The sequence below is a fragment of the Convolutriloba macropyga genome, chromosome 15, assembly GCF_964194025.1.
Source record: "Convolutriloba macropyga chromosome 15, txConMacr16.3, whole genome shotgun sequence".
Taxonomy (NCBI): domain Eukaryota; kingdom Metazoa; phylum Xenacoelomorpha; order Acoela; family Convolutidae; genus Convolutriloba; species Convolutriloba macropyga.
The window spans coordinates 38,876,123-38,892,865 of record NC_134482.1 but is presented as its reverse complement, the minus strand read 5'-3'; the positions used below and the strand labels follow the sequence as shown (position 1 = coordinate 38,892,865).

Genomic DNA, 16,743 nt, shown 5'->3' with positions numbered 1-16,743 from the left:
GTTTTTTTTAGTACTACCTGAGCCCCCTACAGCACGATAAAATATATTTCTTATTGTCTTAATATCTAACAGCAGGTGCTCTGTATATCTGGGGCCAAACGAAAAAAGATCCTAAACTGCTCAGCTGCTATGGTGTAAAACTAGACTTGGTAGCTAACAGTGCAAATTAAAATTGGTTGGTACCAGTCATTAATATAAAAGCGCCTGTTGTCGACTGTTCTAGAAATCGACACTTGATTTTTAGCATGTGGAGCCCCGTCCTTTTATTTTAAGGGATCGTTAAATATAAAACCACTGTTCTGTGATCATATAAAGTTAACCTCAACTCCCTCCCCACCAATTACTGTAAATATATCATTAGGGTGGGGGCTATAATTTCGTAGATTATACATATAAAGAAAGTTTTAAAAAAGTGTGCATCAAGGATACCTTATGAAAACAGAGCTTGTGCCAACCACTGAAAATAATAAGTAAGTTGTGTGTTTCCTTAATAACAAAAGTTTGAAAATTTTGAGATTGTAAATACACTGCGCAAGGTAAAAAAAAATTGAGAATTTTTCTGAAACTTCTGCCAGTCAAAATATTTTTATGTCTTTTAACGCAAACAACAATTGTTAAAAGAAATTGAGTTGAACTTTTGATAGAGTTTTACAAATCAAACATTTCTCAGTGCTCTATTGCGTGTTTTTTCTAGATGTCAGAGTCGACTTTTGAATGCAGGGCTTAAATTTTTATGTTTGAAGTAATCGAGCCAATGGGAGGGCGTCCTCCTTTTTGAGACTGTTTTCAGCACGAGTCGCGGACAGGTTTGATCTTTTTCTAAACTATAACCACGTTGAGGCCCCATACGGAAGCAAGTATTTAAAGACCATACCGGACAGCAAGTGTCTATAACAAGACGGGATGAATTTATGCCCAGAATTTCATGCTATCATCAGAGTTTTGTGCAATAATGTCCAAACTTTTGTGCGCCTAGATATTTGTTTTTGTATAGAAGTTTCACAATGAAAATGAAGTCAACAAAAAAATTAGTCTATCTTGTCTAGGAGCAAGACTTAGATTTTTGTAATTTTCCTGTATTTTTTTTCAAAACACGTAAATAAAATTGGGCGGTTTTGCGTTTCTCTACTGCATATTGTGTCTAATGCTTTCTCGATCGGTGCCTTTTTGTTTTGTGTCCGTTTGATGAGTTTGACGTGATGCTATATGTTTATGTTAGTTTCAGAAATCTAGAACAAATTTTTTAAAAAAGTAACTTCTTTTTCTCATCTATAATGGATACTTGCAAGCCCCAAAAAGTTAAGTTTTTTTTGGTGCGTACATGAACATGAATGCACTTAATTAAAGACATGAACGCACTACAATTTGACCATGAATGCACCTAAGTTTGGACATAAACAGACGAAAGTCTAATTATGAGCACAAGAACATTTTAGATTTTCGTGCGTTCATGTCAGACTTTCGCAAGTTTTTCAGACTTTCGGGCGTACATATCAAAGGGCCAGAGATTTTTGTGCTTTTTTCGATGTTTCTATACTATGTCATTTTGAGCGCACGAAGCCCTCATTTTTCGTCTGGACATATTTGATTCAAGCTGGGACCCAAATTTGGGTATCATTGCGTCGATCAAGGGTCAATGGCGCTTTTGTCGACAAACAGGCAAATGGTGCAAACATTTCAAATAAAAAAGTAGAATTTTTAAATGATGGTGCAGTGATGACGAAGATCAAAAGAAAGCAGATCGAAAAGGAAAATTTGGACAACAGATCGAAAACAAATTTATTCAAGGCGCAGATTGGGCGCAAAACATATTCGGTCGTGGCAATATGTTCCGTTTCAATAGATTCATATCAAATTCCACAAGCTGCTGCGGTATAGCTATTGCTCGTTAGGCCATACGCTATAATCTTATGTTTAAGCTTGCAATAAATTGCAATAATAAGCAACAAAAAATATATATTTTTGCTTTACTCTCACAATCTTAATGTTTTCGATCTAATCTCTTTCGATCTTTTAATGTTGTGACGTCACCACAAATGCTATGATACATTTTGTTTCCTTATTGTTAAAAAAAGCTAGCTGGTAAAAAATTATGAAAATATAACTCAATTGAATTGAACCTTATTTTTAATATTGATTTTATGAGGTCATATTTTGAAAACCAGAACGTAACATTTTTGGGTACGGTTCCGTTGAAATCATGGCAAGACTTTATACATAGAGACTTACTAAGTTTTGGACGTTTTCTACGCATAAGTATCTTCACTAGTTATTATAAAAGTACTAATTACTTTGATACTTAGTATAAGTATAAGTTTTCATTCTTATTTTTCAAAGTTCTAAGTAAAATGGGCAACCTGGGTTATGAATGAGATGACAATCCATGTCAACAAAATTTTGTTTTTAAATTTTGAAACCAAATTTGTCGTCGATTTCGACTTAGGCCTTGGACATAATTCGAATATACAAAAGGGGAGTTCCTGTTCTTATCTGAAGAATAATTGCTGTGTTGCCTGCATCCAAAAACTCCGCCTGAAAAGATATTGTGATATTTACTCAACCAACAAAAGTTGATCGATGTTTGCAAAGTTTGTGGCTTTAAGATTACGTTTTGAACATTTACAGTTATAAACCTTCAGTTTACCGATTTATAACATTAAAGTTTTGAACAAACTGACCCTATAATTCAACCTAATAACTTGTTGACTTTTCTCTCAAATTTTTGTTTCATAATCACACAAACTATCACGCCTCAATTTAAATTTTATTGATTGTTAGAGTTAGAAAAATAATCATGAAACTGTTCTCTGATGAGAAAGTGCTGATAATAACTGGAGCTAGTTCTGGGATAGGACAAGAGACGGCTGTGAAATTTGTGGAAAAGGGAATCACAAAACTCTGTCTCAATGGTCGCAATGCAGAGGGACTGGAAAAGACAAAACAGGATTGTTTAGCAGTGAACAAAGATGCCGAAATGGTTCTCGTACAAGGTTTGAGTTTGATGACGTTGGATCAATTACCAGAGAAATAGTTTCATTTCCTTTTTTTAAAGGATCAATGTAACATTTTTTCACTATTTCAATGATTCATGGTTAAACAGAAAAATTGAAGCAGAATCTGAATTTGCATTTCAATTTTGTTTTCCAACCTCCAGCTGAAATGAAAAACAGCCAGCTAAAATTATAAATACAAAATTGACTCGTTCAATTTTGATTTTCATTTATTGAACGTTTTATTGAAAGTTATACCGACAAAGAATATTCACCATTTGTCTTTGTTACAGTCCCGTACTTAACGCCAAGTCAATATCAGTACTGGGCAAGTCTAATTGCAAGTCTAGGTATCAGTACTGATTCAGAGCTATGATCATAACACATTTAAGACTTGTCAGACTTGGCCAAGACTTGGCAAGTCTTAATCCAAGTCTTGGCCAAGACTTGGCAAGTCTTAATCCAAGTCTTGGCCAAGACTTGCCAAGTCTTAATCCAAGTCTTGGCCAAGACTTGCCAAGTCTTAATCCAAGTCTTGGCCAAGACTTGCCAAGTCTTAACCCAAGTCTTGGCCAAGACTTGGCAAGTCTTAATCCAAGTCTTGGCCAAGACTTGCCAAGTCTTAATCCAGTCTCAAATGGCCGAAAAAAAGGTCAAAAATAGCCGAAAAAAAGGTCAAAACTGATCGAAAAAACGTCAAAAATGGCCGAAAAAAAGGTCAAAAATAGCCGAAAAAAAAAGGTCAAAACTGATCGAAAAAACGTCGAAAATGGCCGAAAAAAAGGTCAAAAATAGCCGAAAAAAAGGTCAAAACTGATCGAAAAAACGTCAAAAATGGCCGAAAAAAAGGTCAAAAATAGCCGAAAAAAAGGTCAAAACTGATCGAAAAAACGTCAAAAATGGCCGAAAAAAAGGTCAAAAATAGGCGAAAAAAAGGTCAAAACTGATCGAAAAAACGTCCAAAATGGCCGAAAAAAATGTCAAAAATAGCCGAAAAAAAGGTCAAAACTGATCGAAAAAACGTCAAAAATGGCCGAAAAAAAGGTCAAAAATAGCCGAAAAAAAGGTCAAAACTGATCGAAAAAACGTCAAAAATGGCCGGCAGACCTTGCAAAAAAAATCAACAGGACCTCAAAAAAGCAACAAAAGCTGTTTTCCTATACTCAGTTAAAAAAGAGTACTACAACACTGAATTGGCCGCAAGCGACCAAAAAGTATAAAAACACCGACAAAATTTAAAGACATAATTTTTTTAAATTAAAGACATAAAAAAATAGAGGCATCGTATTCAAAATATAAAGGCATCAGAGCTGATTTTTTTTTCGTTTTTGACCCAGAGAAAAATTAATCATTTTTTAAAGGCAAGTAAAGTATTATTAGACGGTTTTTGGGTCAAAACAAAAAAAACGGCTAAAGAAGAACAGGAAAAAGAAAAATAGAGGCATCGTATTCAAAATATAAAGGCATCAGAGCTGATTTTTTTTTCGTTTTTGACCCAGAGAAAAATTAGTCGTTTTTTAAAGGCAAGTAAAGTATTATTAGACGGTTTTTGGGTCAAAACGAAAAAAAAGCAGCTAAAGAAGAACACGAAAAAGAAAAATAGAGGCATCGTATTCAAAATATAAAGGCATCAGAGCTGATTTTTTTTTCGTTTTTGACCCAGAGAAAAATTAATCATTTTTTAAAGGCAAGTAAAGTATTATTAGACGGTTTTTGGGTCAAAACAAAAAAAACAGCTAAAGAAGAACACGAAAAAGAAAAATAGAGGCATCGTATTCAAAATATAAAGGCATCAGAGCTGATTTTTTTTTTCGTTTTTGACCCAGAGAAAAATTAATCGTTTTTTAAAGGCAAGTAAAGTATTATTAGACGGTTTTTGGGTCAAAACGAAAAAAAAACAGCTAAAGAAGAACACGAAAAAGAAAAATAGAGGCATCGTATTCAAAATATAAAGGCATCAGAACTGGTTTTTTTTTCGTTTTTGACCCAGAGAAAAATTAATCATTTTTTAAAGGCAAGTAAAGTATTATTAGACGGTTTTTGGGTCAAAACGGAAAAAAAAACAGCTAAAGAAGAACTCGAAAAAGAAAAATAGAGGCATCGTATTCAAAATATAAAGGCATCAGAGCTGATTTTTTTTTTCGTTTTTGACCCAGAGAAAAATTAGTCGTTTTTTAAAGGCAAGTAAAGTATTATTAGACGGTTTTTGGGTCAAAACGAAAAAAAAACAGCTAAAGAAGAACACGAAAAAGAAGAATAGAGGCATCGTATTCAAAATATAAAGGCATCAGAACTGATTTTTTTTTCGTTTTTGACCCCAAACACAAAAATGCTTTTCTTTTAAGACAAAATTGGTTATGATTTAAACTGTTTGGGGTCAGAACGAAAAAAAAACCAAACAAAACGAGAACACACTAAAGAAACATACGAACATCGTATTTAAAAATAAAGTCAAAAGCGGTGATTTTTTTTTCGTTTTTGACCCCAAACACAAAAAAGCTAGTCTTTTAAGACCAGATTGATTATGATTTAAGATTTTGGGTTCAGAACATAAAAACATCAAAGAAAACAAGAACACACTATAGAAACATATGAACATCGTATTTAAAAATAAAGACAATAGAGTTGATTTTATTTCGTTTTTGAACCCAAAAATGAAAATCCTAGTTTTTCAAGACCAAATTGACTATGATTTATTGTTTCTGGGGTCAGAACGAAGAAAAACAGAAGAAAACGAGAACACAGTAAAGAAACATATGAACATCGCGTTTAAAAATAAAGTCATCAGAGTTAATTTTTTTTCGTTTTTGACCCCAAACACAAAAATGCTTGTCTTTTAAGACCTAATTGACTATTGTTTAAGGTTTTTGGGGTCAGAACGAAAAAAAAACCGAAGAAAACGAGAACACACTAAGGAAACATACGAACATCTTATTTCAAAATAAAGTCAAAAGCGGTGATTTTTTTTCGTTTCTGACCCCAAACACAAAAAAGCTAGTCTTTTAAGACCAAATTGAATATGATTTAAGATTTTGGGTTCAGAACATAAAAACATCAAAGAAAACAAGAACACACTATAGAAACATATGAACATCGTATTTAAAATTAAAGACAATAGAGTTGATTTTATTTCGTTTTTGAACCCAAAAATGAAAATCCTAGTTTTTCGAGACCAAATTGACTATGATTTATTGTTTTTGGGGTCAGAACGAAGAAAAACAGAAGAAAACGAGAACACAGTAAAGAAACATATGAACATCGCGTTTAAAATAAAGTCATCAGAGTTAATTTTTTTTTCGTTTTTGACCCAAACACAAAAATGCTTGTCTTTTAAGACCTAATTGACTATGGTTTAAGGTTTTTGGGGTCAGAACGAAAAAAAAACCGAAGAAAACGAGAACACACTAAAGAAACATACGAACATCGTATTTAAAAATAAAGTCAAAAGCGGTGATTTTTTTTTCGTTTCTGACCCCAAACACAAAAAAGCTAGTCTTTTAAGACCAAATTGAATATGATTTAAGATTTTGGGTTCAGAACATAAAAACATCAAAGAAAACAAGAACACACTATAGAAACATATGAACATCGTATTTAAAAATAAAGACAATAGAGTTGATTTTATTTCGTTTTTGAACCCAAAAATGAAAATCCTAGTTTTTCAAGACCAAATTGACTATGATTTACTGTTTCTGGGGTCAGAACGAAGAAAAACAGAAGAAAACGAGAACACAGTAAAGAAACATATGAACATCGCGTTTAAAAATAAAGTCATCAGAGTTAATTTTTTTTTCGTTTTTGACCCCAAACACAAAAATGCTTGTCTTTTAAGACCTAATTGACTATGGTTTAAGGTTTTTGGGGTCAGAACGAAAAAAAAACCGAAGAAAACGAGAACACACTAAAGAAACATACGAACATCGTATTAATTTAATCGCTATATCTTCTTTCGCAAACAATTTTATCGCAATATCTTCTTCCACAATATGTTCTTTCGGAAAAGTTTTGACCGCAATATCTGCTTTCACATAAGTCGTTTGCAATACTTCAATCGCTATATCTTCTCTCGCAAAAATTGTTCGCAATATTTTAATCGCTATATCTTCTTTCGCAAACAATTTGATCGCAATATGTTCTTTCGCAAAAATTTCAATCGCAATATCTTCTTTCGCAAAATTTTTTTGCAATAATTTCGATCACAAAATCGTCTTTCACAAAAATTCTGACCGTAATATCTTTTGCAAATAATAATGGTAAGAGTAAGAAAACGAATAGGAATAAGAACAAAAACAAGAAGCAGAATAACACAGAAAACAAGAATTAGAAGAAGAATAAGAACAAGAACAAGGAGAACAAGAATAAGAGTAACAGAAAAAATAAGAATAATAATAAAAACAATAAAAATAAGAACAATGATAAGAAGAACAACAGCAACAATAATAGTAATAGTAATTTCCAAAAATAAAAATCGTAAAAATATTAATATATTAATAAAAACAAATCAAACAAAATTTGCGAAAGATATTGCGACGGAAGTTTTTGCAAATGAAGATATTCTGATCAAAATAGAGCAAAGATTTTGCACACGATGCTGCAATAAAACATTTTGCGAAAAATGTTATTGCTAACGAATTTACGAAAGAAGGCAATGGAATCAAAATATTGGCAAAGATATTGCAAAACAAGATACTGCTTATCGAAAATTTCGACCGCAATATCTTCTTCAACAAAAAAATTCGGTCTCAATAACTTCTTTCGCAAAACTCGGTTGCAATATTTTGATCGCAATTTCTTCCGCAATACTTTTGAGCGCACTATCTTTCGCAAAACTTTTCATCGCAATATCTTTTGGAATATTTCGATCGCAAAATCTTTCGCAAAAATACCGATTGCAATATCTTCTTTCACAAAAATCTTGATCGCAATATCTTTTGCAAATGATAGTAATAAGAAAAAGAATACGAATGCTGAGAAGAATAAAAATTGGAACAAAAACACGAAGAATAAAAAATTAAGAATAAGACGAAGAATAAGACCAAGAATAAGAGAAAGAATAAGACAAACAACAAAAAAATTATAATATAAGTGATCTAATAATGAGAATAATAAGAATAAGAATAATAAAATTAAAAACAATAATAAAAAAATAATAAAAATAATAACAATGATAAGAATAAAGAAAATAATAATAGTAATAATAATGATAATAGTAAAACATAATAATAATAATAATAATAATAATAATAATAATAATAATGATAATAATAATAATAATAATGCTGAGAAGAATAAAAATAGGAACAAAAACAAGAAGAATAAAAAATTAAGAATAGAAGAACAAGAACAAGAAAAAGAGAAAGAATAGGACGAACAACAAAAAAATTATAATAAAAGTGAAATAATAATGGGAATAATAAGAAGAATAAGAATAATAAAATTAATAATAATAATAATAATAATAATAATAATAATAATAATAATAATAGTAATAATAATAATAAAAATAATAATAATAATGATAAGAATAAAGAAAATAATAATAATAATAAAAATAAAAATAATAAAAATAATAATAATAATAATAATAATGATAAGAATAAAGAAAAAAATATTAATAAAAATGATAATAGTAATAATAATATTAATAAGAAACAATAAAATAATAATAATAATAATAATAACAAAAATAATAATAATAATAATAATAATAATAATAATAATAATAATAATAATAATAATAATAATAATAATAATAATAATAATAATAATAATAATAATAATAATAATAATAATAATAATAATAATAATCACCCTTTGTTTCATCTGTTCCAGCGGATCAAATGTTGCTGCATCTTCTTCCCCTAAAGAAAGAAAAACACAAGGCAGAAGATTGCAATTACAAAGAAATCTTTTAGAACAACTACAAAGGAAGAGTTCAGATAGCTCAGTTTTTCAGAAGCTCATATTTAAAGCTCAGTTTTTATAGTAATTCACCAAAAGAGTCAACTAGAAAGCTTAAACAGTGCTGCATCATGTGATTGAGTCCATTTTTTGTGTGCCGAAGGTGAAACTTGTCTCTACCCTTCGCGTCAAAGTCGCTTTTCTTTATAAGTCTCGGGCTTTTGTATCTATCTTTAAGCTTTTCAGCTAAATAAAGATTACTTTTAGTCCTCAGATCCGGATCAAAATCCGCTCTGGGCAAAAAGCCACTAAATCTAACAATGCGCGGATGCAGCGCTTTAATGACATATTCAAAGTTTCTACAGATTTCGTCAACTTTCGATGAGTTTAAATCGTTGTCACCGCAAATGATGAAAACGTGAGTGTATTTCAGAAGATCACTGGTCAATGCTCTGAGATGAATGGATCTCCGGCCGCCCTGGCAATTATAAGACGGGCTGCAAAAAGCAAGAGAAAAGTCAGTAAATTTACATGATAAAGCCAACAACATAACACAATACTTACCGATAACGGCGAACTCGCTCGTTTAGAGCAAGCAGCCCCTCAGCATCACGGAGATTAGAATCTCCGACGAATACGATTCTTGTCTAAGGAAAGAGAAACAATACTGAACATTAACCTCAAAGAAAATCATATAATAAGATATCGTATAAATTTAAACCTCAAGAATTAAAATATATCTCAAAGAAAATCAAATTGAATGTGAGGACCCACAACTTGCGTTATGAGTCTAAACATTCGAAACCATTACTTGTGTAATAGCTTCAGGCAACAGGAGGAAATTAGTTTGATTTTAGGCATGTTTTGAAAATTATACCTCAATACTTAGCATTTAATTCAAAGAAACTCAAATTGAATGTGACGACCCATAACTTGCGTTATGAGCCTAAACACTAGAAACCATTACTTGTGTAATAGCTTCAGGCAACAGGAGGAAATTAATTTGATTTTAGGCATGTTTTGAAAATTATACCTAAATAATTAGCATTTAATTCGAAGAAACTCAAATTGAATGTGACGACCCATAACTTGCGTTATGAGCCTAAACACTAGAAACCATTACTTGTGTAATAGCTTCAGGCAACAGGAGGAAATTAATTTGATTTTAGCATTTAATTCAAAGAAACTCAAATTGAATGTGACGACCCATAACTTGCGTTATGAGCCTAAACACTAGAAACCATTACTTGTGTAATAGCTTCAGGCAACACGAGGAAATTAATTTGATTTTAGGCATGTTTTGAAAATTATACCTAAATAATTAGCATTTAATTCGAAGAAACTCAAATTGAATGTGACGACCCATAACTTGCGTTATGAGCCTAAACACTAGAAACCATTACTTGTGTAATAGCTTCAGGCAACAGGAGGAAATTAATTTGATTTTAGGCATGTTTTGAAAATTATACCTCAATACTTAGCATTTAATTCAAAGAAACTCAAATTGAATGTGACGACCCATAACTTGCGTTATGAGCCTAAACACTAGAAACCATTACTTGTGTAATAGCTTCAGGCAACAGGAGGAAATTAATTTGATTTTAGCATTTAATTCAAAGAAACTCAAATTGAATGTGACGACCCATAACTTGCGTTATGAGCCTAAACACTAGAAACCATTACTTGTGTAATAGCTTCAGGCAATACGAGGAAATTAATTTGATTTTAGGCATGTTTTGAAAATTATACCTGAATAATTAGCATTTAATTCGAAGAAACTCAAATTGAATGTGACGACCCATAACTTGCGTTATGAGCCTAAACACTAGAAACCATTACTTGTGTAATAGCTTCAGGCAACAGGAGGAAATTAATTTGATTTTAGGCATGTTTTGAAAATTATACCTCAATACTTAGCATTTAATTCAAAGAAACTCAAATTGAATGTGACGACCCATAACTTGCGTTATGAGCCTAAACACTAGAAACCATTACTTGTGTAATAGCTTCAGGCAGCAGGAGGAAATTAATTTCATTTTAGGCATGTTTTGAAAATTATACCTCAATAATTAGCATTTAATTCAAAGAAACTCAAATTGAATGTGACGACCCACAACTTGCGTTATGAGTCTAAACTTTCGAAACCATTACTTGTGTAATAGCTTCAGGCAACTAGAAGTAATTTGATTTTAGGCATGTTTTGAAAATTATACCTCAAGAATTAACATTTATCTCTAAGAAACTCAAATTGAATGTGACGAACCATAACTTGCGTTATGAATCTAAACATTCGAAACCATTACTTGTGTAATAGCTTCAGCCAACAAGAAAGGAAGTTATTGGATTTTTGGCAAATAGTTTAAAATTTATACTTCAAGATTTAAAATATATCCCAAGGAGATTCAAACCGGAATCTGACGACCCATAACTTGCGTTATGAGCCTAAACACTAGAAACCATTACTTGTGTAATAGCTTCAGGCAACAGGAGGAAAGTAATTTGATTTTAAGCATATGATTTGAAATTTATACAAGAATGAAAATATATATTTCAAAGAAATTCAAATTGAATGTGACGACCCACAACTTGCGTTATGAGTCTAAACATTCGAAACCATTACTTGTGTAATAGCTTCAGGCAACTAGAAGAAAGTTATTAGCTTTAATGCAAGTAGTTTAAAATTTATGCTTCAAGATTTAACATATATCCCAAAGAGATTCAAACCGGAATGTGACGACCCATGACTTGCGTTATGAGTCTAAATACTAGAGACAATTACTTGTGTAATAGCTTTAGGCAACAGGAGGAAAGTAATTTGATTTTAAGCATATGTTTTGAAATTTATACCTCAAGTATTAACCTATATCTCAAAGAAATTCAAATTGAATGTGACGACCCACAACTTTCGTTATGAGTCTAAACATTCGAAACCATTACTTGTGTAATAGCTTCAGGCAACAAGAAAGAAAGTTATTAGATTTTTGGCAAATAGTTTAAAATTTATACTTCAAGATTTAACATATATCCCAAAGAGATTCAAACCGGAATGTGACGACCCATAACTTGCGTTATGAGCCTAAACACTAGAAACCATTACTTGTGTAATAGCTTCAGGCAACAGGAGGAAAGTAATTTGGTTTTAAGCATATGTTTTGAAATGTATACCACAAGAATGAAAACACATATCTCAAAGAAATTCAAATTGAATGTGACGACCCACAACTTGCGTTATGAGTCTAAACATTCGAAACCATTACTTGTGTAATAGCTTCAGGCAACTAGAAGAAAGTTATTAGATTTAAGGCAAGTAGTTTAAAATTTATACTTCAAGATTTAACACATATCCCAAAGGGATTCAAACCGGAAAATGACGAACCATAACTTGCGATATGAGCCTAAACACTAAAAACATTACTTGTGTAATAGCTTCAGGCAACAGGAGGAAAGTAATTTGATTTTAAGCATATGTTTTGAAATTTATACCTCAAGAATTAACATATATCTCAAAGAAATTCAAATTGAATGTGACGACCCACAACTTGCGTTATGAGTCTAAACATTCGAAACCATTACTTGTGTAATAGCTTCAGGCAACTAGAAGAAAGTTATTAGATTTAAGGCAAGTAGTTTAAAATTTATACTTCAAGATTTAACACATATCCCAAAGGGATTCAAACCGGAATATGACGACCCATAACTTGCGTTATGAGCCTAAACACTAGAAACCATTACTTGTGTAATAGCTTCAGCCAACAAGAAAGGAAGTTATTGGATTTTTGGCAAATAGTTTAAAATTAATACTTCAAGATTTAAAATATATCCCAAGGAGATTCAAACCGGAATCTGACGACCCATAACTTGCGTTATGAGCCTAAACACTAGAAACCATTACTTGTGTAATAGCTTCAGGCAACAGGAGGAAAGTAATTTGATTTTAAGCATATGATTTGAAATTTATACAAGAATGAAAATATATATTTCAAAGAAATTCAAATTGAATGTGACGACCCACAACTTGCGTTATGAGTCTAAACATTCGAAACCATTACTTGTGTAATAGCTTCAGGCAACTAGAAGAAAGTTATTAGCTTTAATGCAAGTAGTTTAAAATTTATGCTTCAAGATTTAACATATATCCCAAAGAGATTCAAACCGGAATGTGACGACCCATAACTTGCGTTATGAGTCTAAATACTAGAGACAATTACTTGTGTAATAGCTTTAGGCAACAGGAGGAAAGTAATTTGATTTTAAGCATATGTTTTGAAATTTATACCTCAAGAATTAACCTATATCTCAAAGAAATTCAAATTGAATGTGACGACCCACAACTTTCGTTATGAGTCTAAACATTCGAAACCATTACTTGTGTAATAGCTTCAGGCAACAAGAAAGAAAGTTATTAGATTTTTGGCAAATAGTTTAAAATTTATACTTCAAGATTTAACTTATATCCCAAAGAGATTGAAACCGGAATGTGACGACCCATAACTTGCGTTATGAGCCTAAACACTAGAAACCATTACTTGTGTAATAGCTTCAGGCAACAGGAGGAAAGTAATTTGATTTTAAGCATATGTTTTGAAATGTATACCACAAGAATGAAAACACATATCTCAAAGAAATTCAAATTGAATGTGACGACCCACAACTTGCGTTATGAGTCTAAACATTCGAAACCATTACTTGTGTAATAGCTTCAGGCAACTAGAAGAAAGTTATTAGATTTAAGGCAAGTAGTTTAAAATTTATACTTCAAGATTTAACACATATCCCAAAGGGATTCAAACCGGAAAATGACGAACCATAACTTGCGATATGAGCCTAAACACTAAAAACCATTACTTGTGTAATAGCTTCAGGCAACAGGAGGAAAGTAATTTGATTTTAAGCATATGTTTTGAAATTTATACCTCAAGAATTAACATATATCTCAAAGAAATTCAAATTGATTGTGACGACCCACAACTTGCGTTATGAGTCTAAACATTCGAAACCATTACTTGTGTAATAGCTTCAGGCAACTAGAAGAAAGTTATTAGATTTAAGGCAAGTAGTTTAAAATTTATACTTCAAGATTTAACACATATCCCAAAGGGATTCAAACCGGAATATGACGACCCATAACTTGCGTTATGAGCCTAAACACTAGAAACCATTACTTGTGTAAAAGCTTCAGGCAACAGGAGGAAAGTAATTTGATTTCAAGCATATGTTTTGAAATCTATACCACAAAAATGAAAGTATATATCTCAAAGGAATTCAAACCGGAATGTGACAACCCATACCTTGCGTTATGAGCCTAAACACTAGAAACCATTACTTGTGCAATAGCTTCAGGCAACAGGAGGAAATTAGTTTGATTTAAAGCATATGTTTTGAAATTTATACCTCAAGAATGAAAATACATATCTCGAAGAAATTCAAATTGAATGTGACGACCCACAACTTGCGTTATGAGTCTAAACATTCGAAACCATTACTTGAGTAATAGCTTCAGGCAACTAGAATAAAGTTATTAGATTTTGTGCAAAAAGTTTAAAACTTATGCTTCAAGATTTAACATATATCCCAAAGAGATTCAAACCGGAATGTGACGACCCATAACTTGCGTTATGAGCCTAAACACTAGAAACCATTACTTGTGTAATAGCTTCAGGCAACAGGAGGAAAGTAATTTGATTTCAAGCATATGTTTTGAAATTTATACCACAAGAATAAAAAAATATATCTCAAAGGAATCCAAACCGGCATGTGACAACCCATAACTTGTGTTATGAGCCTAAACACTAGAAACCATTACTTGTGTAACAGCTTCAGGCAACAGGAGGAAAGTAATTTGATTTCGAGCATATGTTTTGAAATTTATACAAGAATGAATATATATTTCAAAGAAATTCAAATTGAATGTGACGACCCACAACTTGCGTTATGAGTCTAAATATTCGAAACCATTACTTGAGTAATAGCTTCAGGCAACTAGAATAAAGTTATTAGATTATGTGCAAAAAGTTTAAAACTTATACTTCAAGATTTAACATATATCCCAAAGAGATTCAAAACGGAATGTGACGACCCATAACTTGCGTTATGAGCCTAAACACTAGAAACCATTACTTGTGTAATAGCTTCAGGCAACAGGAGGAATGTAATTTGATTTCAAGCATATGTTTTGAAATTTATAACACAAGAATAAAAAAATATATCTCAAAGGAATCCAAACCGGCATGTGACAACCCATAACTTGTGTTATGAGCCTAAACACTAGAAACCATTACTTGTGTAACAGCTTCAGGCAACAGGAGGAAAAGTAATTTGATTTCGAGCATATGTTTTGAAATTTATACAAGAATGAATATATATTTCAAAGAAATTCAAATTGAATGTGACGACCCACAACTTGCGTTATGAGTCTAAACATTCGAAACCATTACTTGTGTAATAGCTTCAGGCAACTAGAAGAAAGTTATTAGATTTAATGCAAGTAGTTTAAAATTTATACTTCAAGATTTAACATATATCCCAAATAGATTCAAACCGGAATGTGACGACCCATAACTTGCGTTATGAACCTAAACACTAGAAACCATTACTTGTGTATTAGCTTCAGGCAACTAGAAGAAAGTTATTAGATTTTGGGCAAATAGTTTAAAATTTATACTTCAAGATTTAACACATATCCGAAAGGGATTCAAACCGGAAAATGACGAACCATAACTTGCGTTATGAGCCTAAACACTAAAAACCATTACTTGTGTAATAGCTTCAGGCAACAGGAGGAAAGTAATTTGATTTTAAGCATATGTTTTGAAATTTATACCTCAAGAATTAACATATATCTCAAAGAAATTCAAATTGAATGTGACGACCCACAACTTGCGTTATGAGTCTAAACATTCGAAACCATTACTTGTGTAATAGCTTCAGGCAACTAGAAGAAAGTTATTAGATTTAAGGCAAGTAGTTTCAAATATATACTTCAAGTTTTAACACATATCCCAAAGGGATTCAAACCGGAATATGACGACCCATAACTTGCGTTATGAGCCTAAACACTAGAAACCATTACTTGTGTAAAAGCTTCAGGCAACAGGAGGAAAGTAATTTGATTTCAAGCATATGTTTTCAAATCTATACCACAAGAATGAAAGTATATATCTCAAAGGAATTCAAACCGGAATGTGACAACCCATAACTTGCGTTATGAGCCTGAACACTAGAAACCATTACTTGTGCAATAGCTTCAGGCAACAGGAGGAAATTAGTTTGATTTTAAGCATATTCTTTGAAATTTATACCACAAGAATGAAAATACATATCTCAAAGAAATTCAAATTGAATGTGACGACCCACAGGTTGCGTTATGAGTCTAAACATTCGAAACCATTACTTGTGTAATAGCTTCAGGCAACTAGAAGAAAGTTATTAGATTTAAGGCAAGTAGTTTAAAATTTATACTTCAAGATTTAACACATATCCCAAAGGGATTCAAACCGGAATATGACGACCCATAACTTGCGTTATGAGCCTAAACACTACAAAACCATTACTTGTGTAAAAGCTTCAGGCAACAGGAGGAAATTAGTTTGATTTTAAGCATATGTTTTGAAATTTATACCACAAGAATGAAAATATATATCTCAAAGAAATTCAAATTGAATATGACGACCCATAACTTGCGTTATGAGCCTAAACACTAGAAACCATTACTTGTGCAATAGCTTCAGGCAACAGCAGGAAATTAGTTTGATTTTAAGCATATGTTTTGCAATTTATACCACAAGAATGAAAATACATATCTCAAAGAAATTCAAATTGAATGTGACGACCCACAACTTGCGTTATGAGCCTA

The 16,743-nt window shown here is 31.7% G+C and overlaps 2 protein-coding genes across 2 annotated transcripts in view; one reads left to right on the top strand and one right to left on the bottom strand.

Annotated features, from left to right (window-relative positions):
- The window catches only part of LOC142354058 (uncharacterized), a 469,891-nt gene that overhangs the window by 362,455 nt on the left and 90,693 nt on the right, over window positions 1-16,743 (bottom strand). The gene's annotated exons all lie outside the window — the stretch shown is intronic.
- The window catches only part of LOC142354738 (putative oxidoreductase SERP2049), a 36,566-nt gene continuing 22,362 nt past the window's right edge, over window positions 2,540-16,743 (top strand). The window contains exon 1 of the mRNA XM_075407121.1: window positions 2,540-2,990. Coding sequence (XP_075263236.1) covers window positions 2,795-2,990 — 196 coding nt within the window. The 5' untranslated portion in view covers window positions 2,540-2,794. The remainder of the gene's footprint in view (window positions 2,991-16,743) is intronic.